Raw genomic sequence first — 15,458 nt, 5'->3', positions numbered from 1 at the left:
AATCCAAATAAGTTTTGATTTGAAGTTTTTTTCAGCAGGGATTTGATAGCAGGAAAAGCAATTCTTTTCTCTCAGTCCCTTTGTTAGTGTAGTATTACTAATTAGCAGAGCCACTCTTACTGTGTCCTTTTACATGCTTAGGATCAGACAGTTAAAGTCAGGAGTAATGACATCACAGGGGAAAAGGGTATTACGTAAGATCTGAAATGGAGTAATCTGTACTTAAAGCCTCAGGCTCAACTGCACACCATCAGATGGCACAACACACAGGGCTCCAGTGAAAGCTCGTACTCAGTTTAGAATATATGGAGGTTTAAAACTAATATCACAAACATTCATTCAAATTAAAACTCATTTCATCCACAACAAACTGACAGCAAATGCACTCAAATCTTCTCGTGTGTATTCAAATGTTTTTTATTACTGTAAACACCAGTGTCTAATTAGCCAAATATTGGAAAGAAAGGCAAGAAAAGGGAGGGTGGAGAAGTCCACAGACGTCTGAGAGAAATCACATAAGGCACATTACTCCCCTGTTCACAATACTCACTGAAAAGGTGCCATAATAATGTCCGATATCAAGGAGACCTTTGTGGAACTAACAACACAAGTGAAATCCATTCTCAAAAGACAATACCTGCCTCAGAAATTAACAGTGAATGTCCAATGTGTAAATACATTATTGCACTTTGAAAGTTTCCTCAGATTGCTCACACAATTTTCAGGGGAGCTGTATAAAGCTGGAACAGTGTCTGGAATTAAATGAACAATGACACTTATCAACTGACTGACTACTTTTGAAGATCACAGAGAAGAAATAGCAAAATTATGTTTCCCCACTTTAGCAGATGATATCTTGGATTTCCCATCAGAATCAAGACTGGTACAATAAGGTGCTTTTTGGTCAAATATTAGCGGAACATGTGACACATTTCTGGTGACGTGACATCAACAGGATCAATACTTAAAATGACTTATATAAAAACATTGACATTTCTACTCAAACTAACAATTAAACCAAACATAAATGTGTCTTGAAATAAAAAAAAAAATAACCTCTCCAAGTCTATGTGTTTTCAAAAGGTCTTAATATCCACTTCTTTGGTTGATTAAATGGAAAGTCAGTTGACCCAAACTCTGCCCTGAGACCCACAGTGCACTTAAATCTTTGGGTGCATCATATATGCAGTCTGGACAACCTCCACATAGATGGAAACACTGTAGGAGTCTTATTTATTTATTTATTTATTATGCGAGTGCTGCAGGATTTTCTAAACAGCTTCTTTCTCGTAGTGGCTCAACAGTTTAGCCAGAGTCCTGCAGTCACTTTAAAACTTCTACAGTGTCTCTATCTGCAGCAGTCTGAGTCCAGATGTTGGTGACCTACAGGTAAACAAGTTCTTTACATGACAGTTTCCCTAATATGTAAGAAGGGAAGTGTTTTGAAATACGACATTGCTGCACAGCATTTTATACTCTGGTATTCACAGATGACTCTGCTGCCTACTTCTGAATCCCCAGGCCAGAGCGCATGTACTCATACACCACGTAGCTGATGCTAACAGCCGGTATGACCTTCATGAAATTGGGCAGGATGCCACGGTAAAGTCCAAAGAAGCCTTCCTTTTCCAGAATCTTCTTCACCATGCGGCTCATGGGCATCTGCTCTGAGCCCTCCACAGAAGCTGAGAAAAGAGAGTTCAAAACACACGATAAAGGAAAACTGAAGTTTGTGACATTTCTGGGTTCTTGTCATGTTCAACGCTTATATATTTGGACAGTAACATAGTTTATTTTCTTATCTCCTTGTGTAAGCACAGGGGATTTGAAATGACACAATAACTGACATTGAAGAGCTGTCTTCAAACAGTGCAGGATTTTTTTTTTTTTTTACACATAATCCCCTGAACAGGGCTACAGCTCCTACAATGATCCCCAAATAACAGTTTTAAATGCCCTCAGATTAAAGGGGAGAGTCAGCACTTTAACATCATAGTCACTGTTTTGTTTCAAATCCAATGTGTTGAAGTACAGAGCCAACACAAGAAAACTTAAAGACTGCACTGTACCAGGTGTCAGCAGATCAAGTCACTACTTAATAAGCACAATCAATAATTTTTTCTTAAAGTTTATGAGCCATTTGAACTAATCTTATGTACAATATTGAAACACACTCCAACCTACCAACAGAACGCCATCAGAAAAAAACATTTATATGAGCTTTTGGCTTTGAGTGGTATTTACTCAGTTTTTACCTTAGCTACACTATATGCCTTACCAAGGCTGTCCCCCCGCAGTGGAATATAACAAGGTGCATTTATAAGTATGATTTTGAAGTATTGGTACTTTACCTAAGTATTTTTGTTTTCTCTGTTACTTTATACTTCCACTCCACAACATTTAGGAGACAAATGTTGCACGTTACTTCACTACATTTATATCAAAGCTTTAGTCACTTTTCAAATTCAGATTTTGCACTGTATATGATCGGTTAATAAAATGTGATGCCTTTGTGACTGTGTGTATGTATTTTTGTAATTATCTTTTTATTCACTTTTTAATCTCTGGATAAAATTGTCAGTGCACTGGCTAGATGCCAGCAGTGACATTGTTTTTTTTTTTTTTTAAATGGGGTTTGGTCATCATACCTTGAGCCTGCATCCTGGTGCGGATCAGAGCCAGGGGGTAGCTGGCTAACTGGCCACATGTGCTGGATATGGTACCACATCCAAGCAGTACCAGAACACCTGGGTTAGCTGTGTCTTTGGCGTAGTGGGACAACCAGAGGTTCTTCAAGCTCTGAGGATGGATACACAGAATGTCTTAATTTTTCATACTTAACAAAGTCAATGTATGGCATCTACAGAAAATATCTGGCCTTTTATTGTTTATAGAAAGATGTGTATGAAAGCAGAAGTTTGCATCTATATTTTCCAGACGAGAATCATTCATCACCACGTACCTCGTATACTGCAAGATCTATCCCAGCGTAGGGAATGATGCCCAGAATATTGGGAATGTAACCCTTGTAAAACGCCTTCACTCCCTCCTTTTTCATGATTTTCTTGGCACAGTCAAACATTCCTGAGTACTGCCCGGTCTTCCTCAGGGTCAGACGAGTTTTCATCACCTGAATAGACAGAATTTATCACTATTCTTCACCAGGCAGCACTTTGACCTTTTAAAGCTACTGTTAGCATATATATAGTGAGTGCTTCATACTGAAAAGATTATTTATATTCATACAAAATATTATACTCAAAATGTTTATTTTCTGCTAGGCTTGATCCTGTACTTCTTGTGGTAATCTATTCTGATGTTTTACCATTTGTAAAAATTCTTATTTTTTTAATTCCTTTGGCTATAATTAAGTCCACAATGTGGGAGAAATAAGTTCAAATGAAAATGAAATTGATGAGACATCACCTGACTGATTTTCTTAATTACTGGATTTTTAACTGCTCTAATACTAACAACAAAGCTTCATTATCCTATCAGGAAAGCCATCTGTATAATTTCTCACATTACAGGCACAACATACAAAGCTATTCATTCTAAAAAATCATGTCACAAATCAAGCACAATTAATGTAGACTCAACAAAAAAATACAAATGTCAACACCACATATTTATGAAAATGAATCTTCTTTAAAATAATGCCACTTTTAGCGCACACAGAAATGCAACACAAACACTGTACATACTATATATGTACATCACATGTCTCCACAAGTTGTGGAAGGTTGTTTGCCTGTCTATTCTGTGGCCCGCTGTAAATATTACTACCACAAACAAAGACATACAAACCCTCCATGTTTCTCTACTGTTAAAGCTACATCTACGCTCACCTCCATGGGGTAGATGGCAGTTTGTGCTGTGGCTCCAGCCATTGATCCAGCCATGAACCTCTCGTGGGTCTGGACCTTCCCTGGCTCACTGGACAGCAGCTTCTTATACTGTTGAAACACAGTGAACACAGGAGTGAGGCATAAATACTCAATGAGAATCTATTCAGGATCATCTAATGTCAGTATTCAACTTCAGCTGAAACTACATTTTGTGGTATTACTATACTACAGTATGCTATAGTACAACATTATGATCTTTGATAGTAAAAAGTTATATCTGCTGATATGTGCTGCTCAAGCAGAATGAACATTACTGGCACTGTTAAATAGCAAAATAGAATTCATTTTTATTTGGCTGCAGCCAAACCTGAGGTGTGTGAATGAATTTACCTGCTCATAGGCCATGAACTTGATGGCCGTCTCAGGGGCGATCTTCAGGACGTTAACACCGTTTCCTCTCCACAGAGATGTCACACCTCCTTCTTTTAACATTTGCTTGAAACCACTGACCAGGCTGATTTTGTTGCTCTTAGAAGAATGCACCTGGAAATAATAAAAAAACAAAACACTTGAAACTGTACGCCATGAGAAAGGAAATATATTTATGAAGTATGTCTTAGAAGCATGTAAAAATACAATATATACAAATATAAATAAGAACAGGTTAACCACCTAAATAAGGAATTTATTTTTACTTTTGCCACATTATGTATAGGATCATCCTCTTCCTTTTCAACTGTAGACTAGTTCTGTACCATTTCAGCAAACAACACAAGTATGATCATATGTGGGATCACTTTATTTTTATTAAAATACTGAAAATACTGAATACTCTGCACCCTGCTTTGATTAAACCATGTTTTTGGTTGCTCTGAGTGACATATGGTCCCCTTAACAGTACATCTAACAACCCCTGAACCCAATAAGCACATTCAGATCATTCAATATGTGATTTATGAAGTAAACAACCAATAAAAGTGCAAGTCATATCACACACCTGCATGAAGACCTTCATTCTGTCCAGTGGGGCAGTTCCTGTACGGGACACAGCACCTGCCATGGCTCCAGCAGACAGCTGCTTCCACCACATACCAGTGGTCTTCTCCTCCTCTGTGAACTCATCTGGGATGGCGAGGCTGTCACCAATGTCCAGCACCTACACACAACATAATACCATTTAATCACAGTCAACGATATTCATTAAATACTGTGTGAAATGTGTTTAAGTGCTAATTCTGGCAAGTGTTTTTGAATCAGTTTTAGTCTTTTACCCTTTTAATGAAAATGTGCATTAGTTTTAGCCGAGTTTTTATCACTTTCAGTTTAGTTTTCGTCAGTGAAACTTTCGTCTCATTTTCGTCACACATTTATATTCATTGCTTTATTCAGTTCAATGCTTTTTGAAGCTACAGCTGCCGCTATCTCGGTGTGCAGTTACCATGGTTACAGGCGTCTCTGCAGTACTACACAACACAGACTCACTTTCTGTTAGAGCAGAGACTACAATCATACTATTACTAGTACGGTTGTTCATGCTTACCTAGCATTACAGCAGCTAACTGTGGATTAACTCACCTAAAATATTCTTCATTTTGGGGTTTATTTGTGAGGAGGCGCTATATATATAGTATATATTGTTATCTTTGTTTAGCTAACACCTAGAGGACGGCACTAAAGACACCCGCCTGAAACTAACGTTAATGTTAGCTCCACGTCCATGTCGTTGTGCTGCCTGCTCTGTTTTCATAGTTTGAATCAGATGTTTTATTTCCGCCTCTTGTCTAAATCTCAGTGGATTTGGGATGCAAGCAGTTTCTTATTAACAGTTGTGTAACAGCTTAAGCAGCTAAATCATCTGAACAGCGGAGGAAACTTTTATCAGGTGATACAGTATGTATGTATGTTGCTGAAGACTACATTAAAACATGTCCATTCGTCCGTCTTTTACATTATGTTTAGTTTATATTCGTTCAAAAATGTAATACATTTCGTCATAGTTCTCTTTACAAATGTATCTCTCTTTCAAGTTTTAGTCAGTTTCGTCATGAAAAAGAAGGTCGCTAACAATTATTTCTCCCATCACATTAGCTTTTTTAAATTAATAATTAAAAAATTATTAAAGCTTTTTATTTATTAAATTTCAACTTGTCAGTTCTCTCTCAAACTTTTATATGTAAACTTTTATATTTATGAGTGGTTTGTTCGTCATAGATCTGTGTGTATCGAATTGCTCACTTGTGGACTGCTTTTGAGATGCATTTTAACACACAGCCTCAAAACCACAGGTGACTCGCAGCATCACCTTGAATTAAACGCCTGGCAGGACCACACACACCATGTCCTCATCCAAAATCTTGCATAACTGCAGGTCCATGCTGAGAGATTAATTACATCACTGCAGGGCGTTTTAGAAAACAGGTTGTCTCAGTAACATAAAATCAGGTCAGATTGAAAAATATGTGGACAAAATCCTCATGTGATAAGAAGGCTTGAATTGATATTAGTGATTAATCTTAAAACATATTGTCTTGTACACAGACTACTGGTTCAGTCTTTGCTATGAAACCACAAATAGATGTGTAACAAATGAATAACATTTAGAGAAAACATTGATGTGAAACATCACATTACATCTGATATGAGATTAGAACATGGAACCAATCTGTCGTCATATAGATGCAGGGCCAACAACATGAGCATCTATTCAATGTAATAAAACACTACCTTTGTGAACCTGATAACATTTCTGTGAATTGAGATTTTGTCAGAGATGCGATGATCTAATTCTAAGATGATTTTTGTGGCTGTTTGATTATTGTACTATGTTGTATTTTATGGTAAACATAATACTTTGTCATCTCTTGTACGTACATGAAAGCGGAACGACAACATATTAAGAACCCCTTATAATATTAATCAATCCAAAAAACTTTTCCACCAAAACTACACTACACCCTCAAACTTTAACTATATAGATATAGACTATAAAATAGAGTCCACCCAGTGATGGATCTTTGAGGGCAATCTTGAAATCAACATTTGACACTTTTAACAATCCAATAAAAATGTACAAAATGTTAATTTTAAACATAAAGATACATTTCTGCTAAGGATCCCTCAAATTAGCTTAATATAGAATTGTGACCGTACTTAGCGAGACTTTTTACAGTAAATGCACAAAGTACATACTATACTACTAACACTAAATCTAAATTACCTCAGAATATCTCTGGCATTTCTGTACTGCAGTTTATTGTTATTTACTGGCTGAAAGACACCAATACGTATATACAGTATACATGTTAAGCTACCCAGAGCTCTACTGTAAAGACACTTTCTTCGAATTCATGACCAGATGGCAAACTGAACCGAAAGGGGCAATACACAGACCTACCATATCCACCTCCACCTCATAGATCCCCCCATCATCTTCAAAGTCGATGAAAAACCAGTTTCTCTGGTGCTGCTGCTGCTGCTGAGGCTGCAGCAGAGCCATGGCCATCTCACGCCTTGGATGAAGCTGATCCAGTACTATGTAGTCCCAGTTTTGTAGAAGCTGCACCCCTAAACTGATCTGGATCCTTTACACGATTCTAATGAGGTGCCCTGTCAGATCCAGAGGGTCTGCAGATCCAATCCAGCCTGAGGTGAGAAACTCTAACCATCGGTGTGTATTCTGGAGGTAGGGAAGCTCTCATTGCCATAGATGTTACCAACCACTGTTTCAGTCTCACCCTCCCCTCTCCTGTACTGTCCTGTTCTAGACTCGCTTCCTCTCTCGTCGACCTGTCCCAATCCCACTGACGAGCTAATCCCCCCCCCCACAGGTTAGACTGAAATTAGCTTATCTCTGTCAAGCTTAGCAGCTACAGGTTTATTTAACCTCTGAGGTTGTGCCAGTGAACACAGGCAGCAAACGTCAGAGATTAGCCATTGACTGGAACTGGCATGCAACAATTGTACATGTCAAGGTATTAATTCCACTTAGCCATTGATATACACCTGAAAATTCAGTTTAGCGTGGTAACAGTTGCAATCGCCGTTGTAAAAAAGGTCTTTGTGAAAACGTAATGTCAAGATTCTTTTCCAGTGTCAACCTCTTATTTCTTTACAGTACAGACTTGATCACATTCAGAAGATACAAACTCCTCAGTCTCCTCCTCTTATCATGCTCTTTCCCCACGTTTCTCCCTCCTTTTCTCACCTCTCCCTTGAAAATGAATGATCTTAATCTGTTGACGCAGAGGTACTGATCTGTTGCCAAAGTCCTCTGCCAAATCCATCAGCTGACAACTCTCTTTCACAACTTTCCCCTTTAGTGCTGGGTTGGATCTTAAAGTGAGGTCTGAGACGCACAAAGGACACTGAGGGAACAAGTTGGACGATTAACTCTTTCGCCTCCACATTGCTTCCATTTTAATTGAAATGATGATTTCTTTTTCAATGTGAGAGCATCCTCGACCTGCTCAGATTAGCCTTGGCTCCGGGGCAAAATGAAGGTTATAAATAAAATGCGTATTTTATGACTAATTTAGTTTCTTGGCTGTAATCACACCTCTTTTCATTGAAAAGAATATGTGATTGCAAAATGACTTGGCATGAGGAACATGTTACTGTCTCTTCCACAGGAAACAAAATCTATTCACTGCACTAACCATTCATGGTAATGTAATCAAAACAAAGGAGACATTAACAAGGAGTTAAAAATACTCATCTTTAAAGTTAGTCAGTTTTTTTGTTAATATTATTCTCTCTGTGTCATTTATTAAACCTTACACTGTAATTTACACTAAAATACTTTGAAATATACTGGCCATTATTTTGGTCTGTGTTTTATAGGTGTATTCCTGTATTATGGATGCATACAGTGTTGTTACTCAATGGTGCCTGCCCCTTACCGTGGTGTGCTTCCAGTAGCGGATAATGTCCTGCAGGTTGGTGGCAGGGTTAAACAGGAAGTGCTCCCTCCATTCATTCCAATCCACAGTCATGGTGCCGTCCACGTCGATACTGTACAACAAAGACAAACAGGAGAAATTTTACTTCACGTCTCCAATGATGTTATCTGGAGATCTTGCCTCAATTGTCCTGTCTATAAAGGCACTAGTTTGAGCTTTGGATTGGCTGATGTACAGAGATGTGTTCATCCTCCTTCATCTAAAATTTTATTTTATTTTAAAATGTGAACTCAAGAACCAATTATTTCAGACTCATAACTGTAACCATTTATGTGAAGGAAAACAACTGTGGACATTATTATGAGCACACAAGCAAACACCAACTATGGATGGAAAATAAACTGAATTTATCTAATAACACATTATAATTCTTTTACCAAGAAATTTGTAAATTTGTTAAGCATTTTTGGTAATTTTTGCCTTTTTTATTAGATAAATGTAGAGAAGAGCTGACTGGAGAGGAGGGGAGATAGTTGGATGACATACAACAAAGGTCCCTAGTCTGACTTGAATCTGAGACGTTACACGTAAACCCCTAAGCCATTAGGACAAACTTTGAATTTTTCAATAAATACATTGTCTGAATACTAAATAAACCTAGAATAGTCAGTGACTGATATCTAACCAGACGTTTAACATGTCAATCAATCCACAGTCCAGAATCTGTGGGATTAACATAAAGTACAAGAAAAGTAACATCAGGCACTAATTTATATTTTAGAAAACATAATTACCATTATATTTATCACAACATTGACCTCTCTGCCAAAGGAAACAGACAACTGGATCGGTAATAATGCTGAAACTAGTTACTGTTCCAAATTCCATTCACTTTTTAAACCAATTAAATTGCTTCTTACCTCTGCTCATTCAGAGAGAGAGAAAGAGATTTGCCTGATGCTAACAGATCATGGTGAAAGAGCATACAAACAAGAATTAGGTCACAAGTCATTAAGAGTGAAGTCATGCAAATCACCACCAATTACAACACTAAAAAAAGCTTTACATGAAGTCCTATTAAAGAATAAAGTATCATACAAAATTAATAACTGAAATAGTTTTGAGCTTGTTTTTGTATGTTTTTAAACAAATTTATAAGAATATGGAAACCAAGTCACTTCCCCTTTGGTCACCTCTACAAGTAATGTCTGTCCTCATCTGCCTTCAGTGTAGGTCTTTTATTTCCTTCCTCTGTGTCACTTCAGTTGGATGGCACACATATCATCACTCTGTGGTTTTCAAACAAATCTATCAGTCTGATTCATTGTCATACACATCCTGCTTTACTTCTCTTTCTCGCTGTGTGTGCAGCTTCAAACTTTGTATATGCAAATACATGACATGCTGCTCAGCTCCCTGCATAAACCTGAACAAACTTGCAGAGCAACAACACTATGAAGTTCTATGTCTTTCTATTATAGTCAGTCAGTTTCTTTAAACTATACTTATACTCTCGCTGATACAATAATCTGTTTCCATTAAATTTAACAATTGATGTGGTTTTGCACAGAATTAATATGACAGCAGGGCTTTGGAGTAAGCTTTAAGGTAAGCCATATGGTATACATCCTCTCCAAGTTACAATTTTTAACAAGGGACGTCATAGGGACTAAATGTTTGTTTCCCCACGTCCAGACATAATTAAACATTACCAAGCAAGCAGCTAGTGGGAGAGCCTGCTTTCTCCTTGCATCTCCGTATAACAGTGCAATGAAGGAAATGAGGGTGCAACAAGTTTTTTTGTTTCCCCTGTGGCAATAGGATCTGACCGATCACTTCAGTCAAAAAGATTCATGATTGGATGAGAGACACTCCAATTTTTACTGAAAGGATAGCTAAAATTTTTCTAGCACTCTTAGCAATACAGATACTAGGTACTGTGGTAACACTTTACTTTAAGCCCCCTTATTTAGCATTTATAAGCAGTATGCAAACATTTTATAAATGCTTCATACACTGTAATGTAGCTGTAAGCAGGTATAAGTACATTTTTGTGTGGACTGCGACAGCAGGGCCAGCCCTATAAACAAATGTCGCTGACTGACTGAGTGATGAAGTCACACCATTTGTCTTGGCACGAACAAGCAGCGTTGCCATCTTAGCCTACTGTGTTAGTGTTTAATTATGTATTTGTCAACAACTATAACTCCTCTGGTAATGTATAGTATCATTGATTGGTAAATATCTATCTGTATTTAATTTTAAAAAATGAATAAACGATTTCTGCTACAGAGGGTGCAGGATGGAAAGAAATCATTCACTTTCGGCACATAACTGTGCTTTTATACTTACAAAACTGTGTGATTGCAATAACAACTTACAACCAATTAACTTGACCAAATGATTAGTGTTATGGTATCTCGAAGAACTGCCCATCCATCTTTGCCACTAAAAGTTTGAACACTTGCTGGCTGACAATATGCGGTTTGTTCAACCATTGGTACCCAGTCCTGCAACACATACATCACTGAGCTACCTCTACATTTACAGAGGATCCAAAAGTCAGAGACCACCTTCTGCACATTAGCATACTGTCTACAGCCCAGTCAGACTTCTTTCCAGCTCTTTATCTTGTACCATGTACACTTTAAACAGTTTATCAGTCCCTCACACTGGTCCCCACCTTTAATATCTTGGGCTCCAAACTGCTTTCTTTCACTATTAGTTTAAGATTATGAGGTTTATGCCACAATCCACAAGTGACAGGAACATTTTAATGAACCTGGGTCGATACATTTATGAGCAGCTACAAAATAAGCAGAAATACCTTTTAAGGATCTTCTCTGCATCCTCCTTGGTGATTTCCATTCCCAGCTCAGCAAGCGACTGCTTTATCTCCATAAAGTCAATTCGACCTGTTGAAAATAAAAACACAGTAGTTTCAGGTAAATTTCCAACATTAATTCAAATACTATTTGTACTGTGGTTAAATCCATAAACATGAAGTTTGCTGGAAAACAAAATGACACCATACCATCATTGTTTTTGTCCAAGCTCTTGAAGGTCAGCCGTAATTTCTTCTCATGCTCCTTTAGGTACTTGGAAAACTCATTGAAGTCGAGCCCTTCATCTTTGTCTTGGTCTCCGGAGGAAACTATTTTCTGAAGAAAAAAAAAACCCAGTATATTATAAATCCAGTTTCTTCATGTCATACAGCATCCACACCTGTTGGCTGTTAGGTGCCTGACCTGCACACTGAGTGAAGGTAGAAGTTTTGGTTCTGCTGTGACATGAGGCAAGTCTGCCATTTATTCCTCAAACAGCAGCTGCTGTTGCTGCTTCTGCCAGTTGGTGGCAAAATAACAGAGAGAAATGCTCTCTCACTTTATCTGAACTCACTTCCTGTGTAAGCTCCATGACTGAGGCCTATTTGTCTTCCATTATGTTTCCCTTCCATAATTTATGCTGCTACCTCTTGATTGTATACTGTCTGCTTTACTTTCAATGATTTATCTGTGTTTTTGTAGAGGGATTATCCGAGGTCAAGAAAGAATTTCATTCAGTTGTCTTGCTACGCTGTGATGTTGCACAAAAATGTGCTGATTCAGGATCAGTTCCTCAAGAGATCAGCTGAAACCTAAACCTCTGTGTTACTATTGAACTGTTTCACAAGTCAACAGCTGATCCAAGCCATGTGGGTAGGTGCAATCCATATGGAAAATTAATGAATGGAATGAAAAATATGAATTATTATGATGCATATGGACTCTACTGGCCAAACGATGCTGTTGGAATAGGAGCCAGTGCGCATGTTTATTCCCTGTTTATCATATCATTATCATGTAATTGCTCAGATAGGGAGCGCTCCTGTTTTATAGCACCTGGTCACATGCAACACTGACCTCTTCTTCTGTCCTGACTCATGCTATTACAGGTAACGGACTCACTAATGAGCGTGAGGAATGCAAGACTATTTGATTAGTAAAGGTGGGACCATCCCTCTAAAAAGTCACAACCTACAGATAAAAAGCTCAACTACACTTAACAGTTTGACCTTTAAGCCGGTTTGAGAAGTTCAGGCACACCTTTTTATCATCAACTCTGCTCTTTACCAGCCTTTCTGGTATTTTTCAAGAGAAACCAGATCACTGATATAGTCGTGCTCCAGGCGATTTGTAATCATAAGAAAACAATGTGTGAGACAAGCCTGAGGAAACGAGACTCAAATTGAGATTCTGAAAATTTCTCATGAAGGTGTAACTTCAATTTGCATATCAGCTTGCAAGAAGCTGAACTTCAGCCTTGTCAAACACTTGGTCATTCATGGGTTTAGCTGCCAAAGTGTGTTTTTTTCCTTTTATATTTCTGTTTAATCATCCGCTTATTTTTTTTTTTTCTATTTGCATTATTGTCAGGAAATTAAAGAAGAATACTGTGAAAACATGAAGACAACAGATATGCAACAACAGTGCATGAAAATAATGAACTCCCTCCCTTTTTTCCTATTAGACTTGTCAATGTGAGAACATCTTCTGGAGATCATCATTTCACCAAAGGGAGTGTCTTTTGGTTTAGGTGACCTGAGTTTAGGTTTAAGATTAGGATTAAAAACATAAGCGATGGAACAAATACTCCATTCGTTTTTTAATTTAACCTGGGAAGACAGGAATGTTGCACGCTCCCAGTTATACACCCACAAACTGCCGTGAACTACCACAGTCTGGTCTGTTTGACACTGAGTAGACTCACTGTTGCAGTTTGGGGTTAACTGCCTTGCTTAGTGGTGGTGATCAGAGAGCAGCAAAAATAGCTCTTTCAAGTCATGAATTCAAGATTTTACTGCATCAACGAAAAAATTCCCAAACTTAGATAAAATTAAATTGAAGATATAATAAGCTTAATATGCTGATGTGAAGATCATGTGATACACTGGGAAAGCTCCAGAACTGATACTTAATGGCTCATAAAACATCAAATCTACATTTCCGTGACCACTAAAGACAAACGGCATCTGTTGAGAAAGGTCATGTAATATTAAGGAACGCTCCTGAACAACTACTAAATGGACCTCTTGCTGAGACACTGATATCTCAGCTGTTCAAATAATGTTTTAAAATGCAATGTATTGCTCCTGAATTAGTGACACTGCAAACTTTTTTACCAGACACCATATTTACAATACTGAGTGGGCAGTATTTGGAACAACTACTGCGAAATAAATATAGTACAACGTGCAGACAAGTAAAGTAGTGCTTAAGTTAGTAGATGAGTTGACCACTGATGAGTAATTTTAAGTCATTTATCTAGGAACATTGCCAAACATTTACTATCAAAAAAATAATCAACAGAGTAAATGATAAATAGCTGCAGTCATAAACTAAAGTGAATGAATTGGCAGCATCTTGAATGAATGTACTGAGGCCTGTAATTAAGAGTTGGGGTTAATACTGAGGAACCAGCCTGTTCAGTTTATTCAGGAATGCAGTGCTACAGTAAGTATTTGTGACAACTTTCTCTCCCTACAAGGCCTTTAACTTTTTGTCAACTGTTCATTCTGCATCCATGTCTCTACCTGAGCTGCTCCTTTCCCGGTTTTGATGCCCATCGCAGCCAGGCCTGCCTTCAGCTCGGACACGTCCACTTTCCCATCTTTATTGGTGTCCAGCTTGGCAAACAGATCCTCGTACTTTGTCGACGCATCTTCTGCACACTGGCAGTCCGTAAGAAACAGCTTCCTTACGACTTGATACATGGTTGAATAGAGAGTGAAATCTACAGAGGCCTCTACAGCTCCTCACACACACACAGACACACACACACACTCACTCACTCACTCACTCACTCACACACACACACACACACAAACACACACACACACACACACAGACACACACACACACACAAGTTGGGAAACTGGGCAGCACACACAAATCCTGCGGTTGTCACTTCTGGTTTCAAGCAGTTGGACGGTCCCGTGTTTGTTTCAAAGAGATTTCCGCAGTGCAGCTTAGAAAAAAAGCGGTACAAAAGTCCTCATAAACTGGTGTAGTGTGTAATCCGGTAAATAACGAATATAATGAAGATTTACAGAACGCAGTGGCGGATGAGGTAGGTTAGTAGCGCTGAGAAAAAGGGTGGGGAGATTCGGTTCAGTTTGCCTGAGAAGACCTCCTCTTTTACTGCGCGCACACACACACGCATACGCACATTACGGAGACACACCCTTCAACAACAACACACTGATCTGTAACTACAAGTATATTGTTTCATGCTGTATATTTCCATGTATAGCTGCCAAGACAGGTGAAACTTTTACTTTATAGTTTTCTTCAAAAAACATCTATTCATCATGTATTATTAAGCTTTTACGTTCTGATTTTTTACACACACGCCAACAGGATACAGACTATGTATTCATATACAGTATAGTATAATCCCCGCCCTCATAGTGGGCTCAGTGGTACAAAGTTAATATGAGTAATCTGTTTCAGTTCAGTGAGTCATACCCACAGGAATCTGACAGCTGGTTCAAACAAAACATGTCCCCAGAAGTTTTTAATTGGGGGTCCATTATTTTGAAGGCGAGAGAGGCAGAGAGGTGGATGCTGTTGAGGGTGGAAGACATCAGCACCAAGGAAATGTTAGCATTTAAAAGAGGAAATCCGATCAACTGGATCTCAGATTGATCTCTTAAACTCTTATTTTTCCATCC

The 15,458-nt window shown here is 38.2% G+C and overlaps 1 protein-coding gene across 1 annotated transcript; it reads right to left on the bottom strand.

Annotated features, from left to right (window-relative positions):
• Positions 1-393: 393 nt before the first annotated feature.
• Positions 394-14,899, bottom strand: LOC111671740 (mitochondrial adenyl nucleotide antiporter SLC25A24). Its single transcript, XM_023428924.2, has 10 exons — positions 14,319-14,899; positions 11,781-11,907; positions 11,574-11,661; positions 8,747-8,858; positions 4,846-5,004; positions 4,239-4,391; positions 3,849-3,956; positions 2,963-3,130; positions 2,649-2,799; positions 394-1,685 (listed from the first exon to the last, which is right to left on the bottom strand). Exons 1-10 carry the CDS (start codon positions 14,496-14,498, stop codon positions 1,504-1,506), a joined length of 1,428 nt encoding a protein of 475 aa, XP_023284692.1. The 5' UTR covers positions 14,499-14,899; the 3' UTR covers positions 394-1,503.
• Positions 14,900-15,458: the final 559 nt, after the last annotated feature.

The sequence above is a fragment of the Seriola lalandi genome, unplaced genomic scaffold, assembly GCF_002814215.2.
Source record: "Seriola lalandi dorsalis isolate HSWRI2012SDOR001 ecotype SW California unplaced genomic scaffold, Sedor1 jcf7180002054885, whole genome shotgun sequence".
Taxonomy (NCBI): Eukaryota; Metazoa; Chordata; class Actinopteri; order Carangiformes; family Carangidae; genus Seriola; species Seriola lalandi.
This window is presented reverse-complemented; position numbering and strand designations above follow the sequence as displayed.

Bases quoted from the DNA above. Each gene is read 5' to 3' on its own strand.
- LOC111671740 (XM_023428924.2), bottom strand. From the start codon at position 14,498: ATGTATCAAGTCGTAAGGAAGCTGTTTCTTACGGACTGCCAGTGTGCA. The intron at 11,662-11,780 runs GTATGGTGTCAT...TATTTTCAACAG, and splicing joins CTTGGACAAAAACAATGATG to GTCGAATTGACTTTATGGAG. The intron at 2,800-2,962 runs GTACGTGGTGAT...ATCCATCCTCAG, and splicing joins TAGATCTTGCAGTATACGAG to AGCTTGAAGAACCTCTGGTT.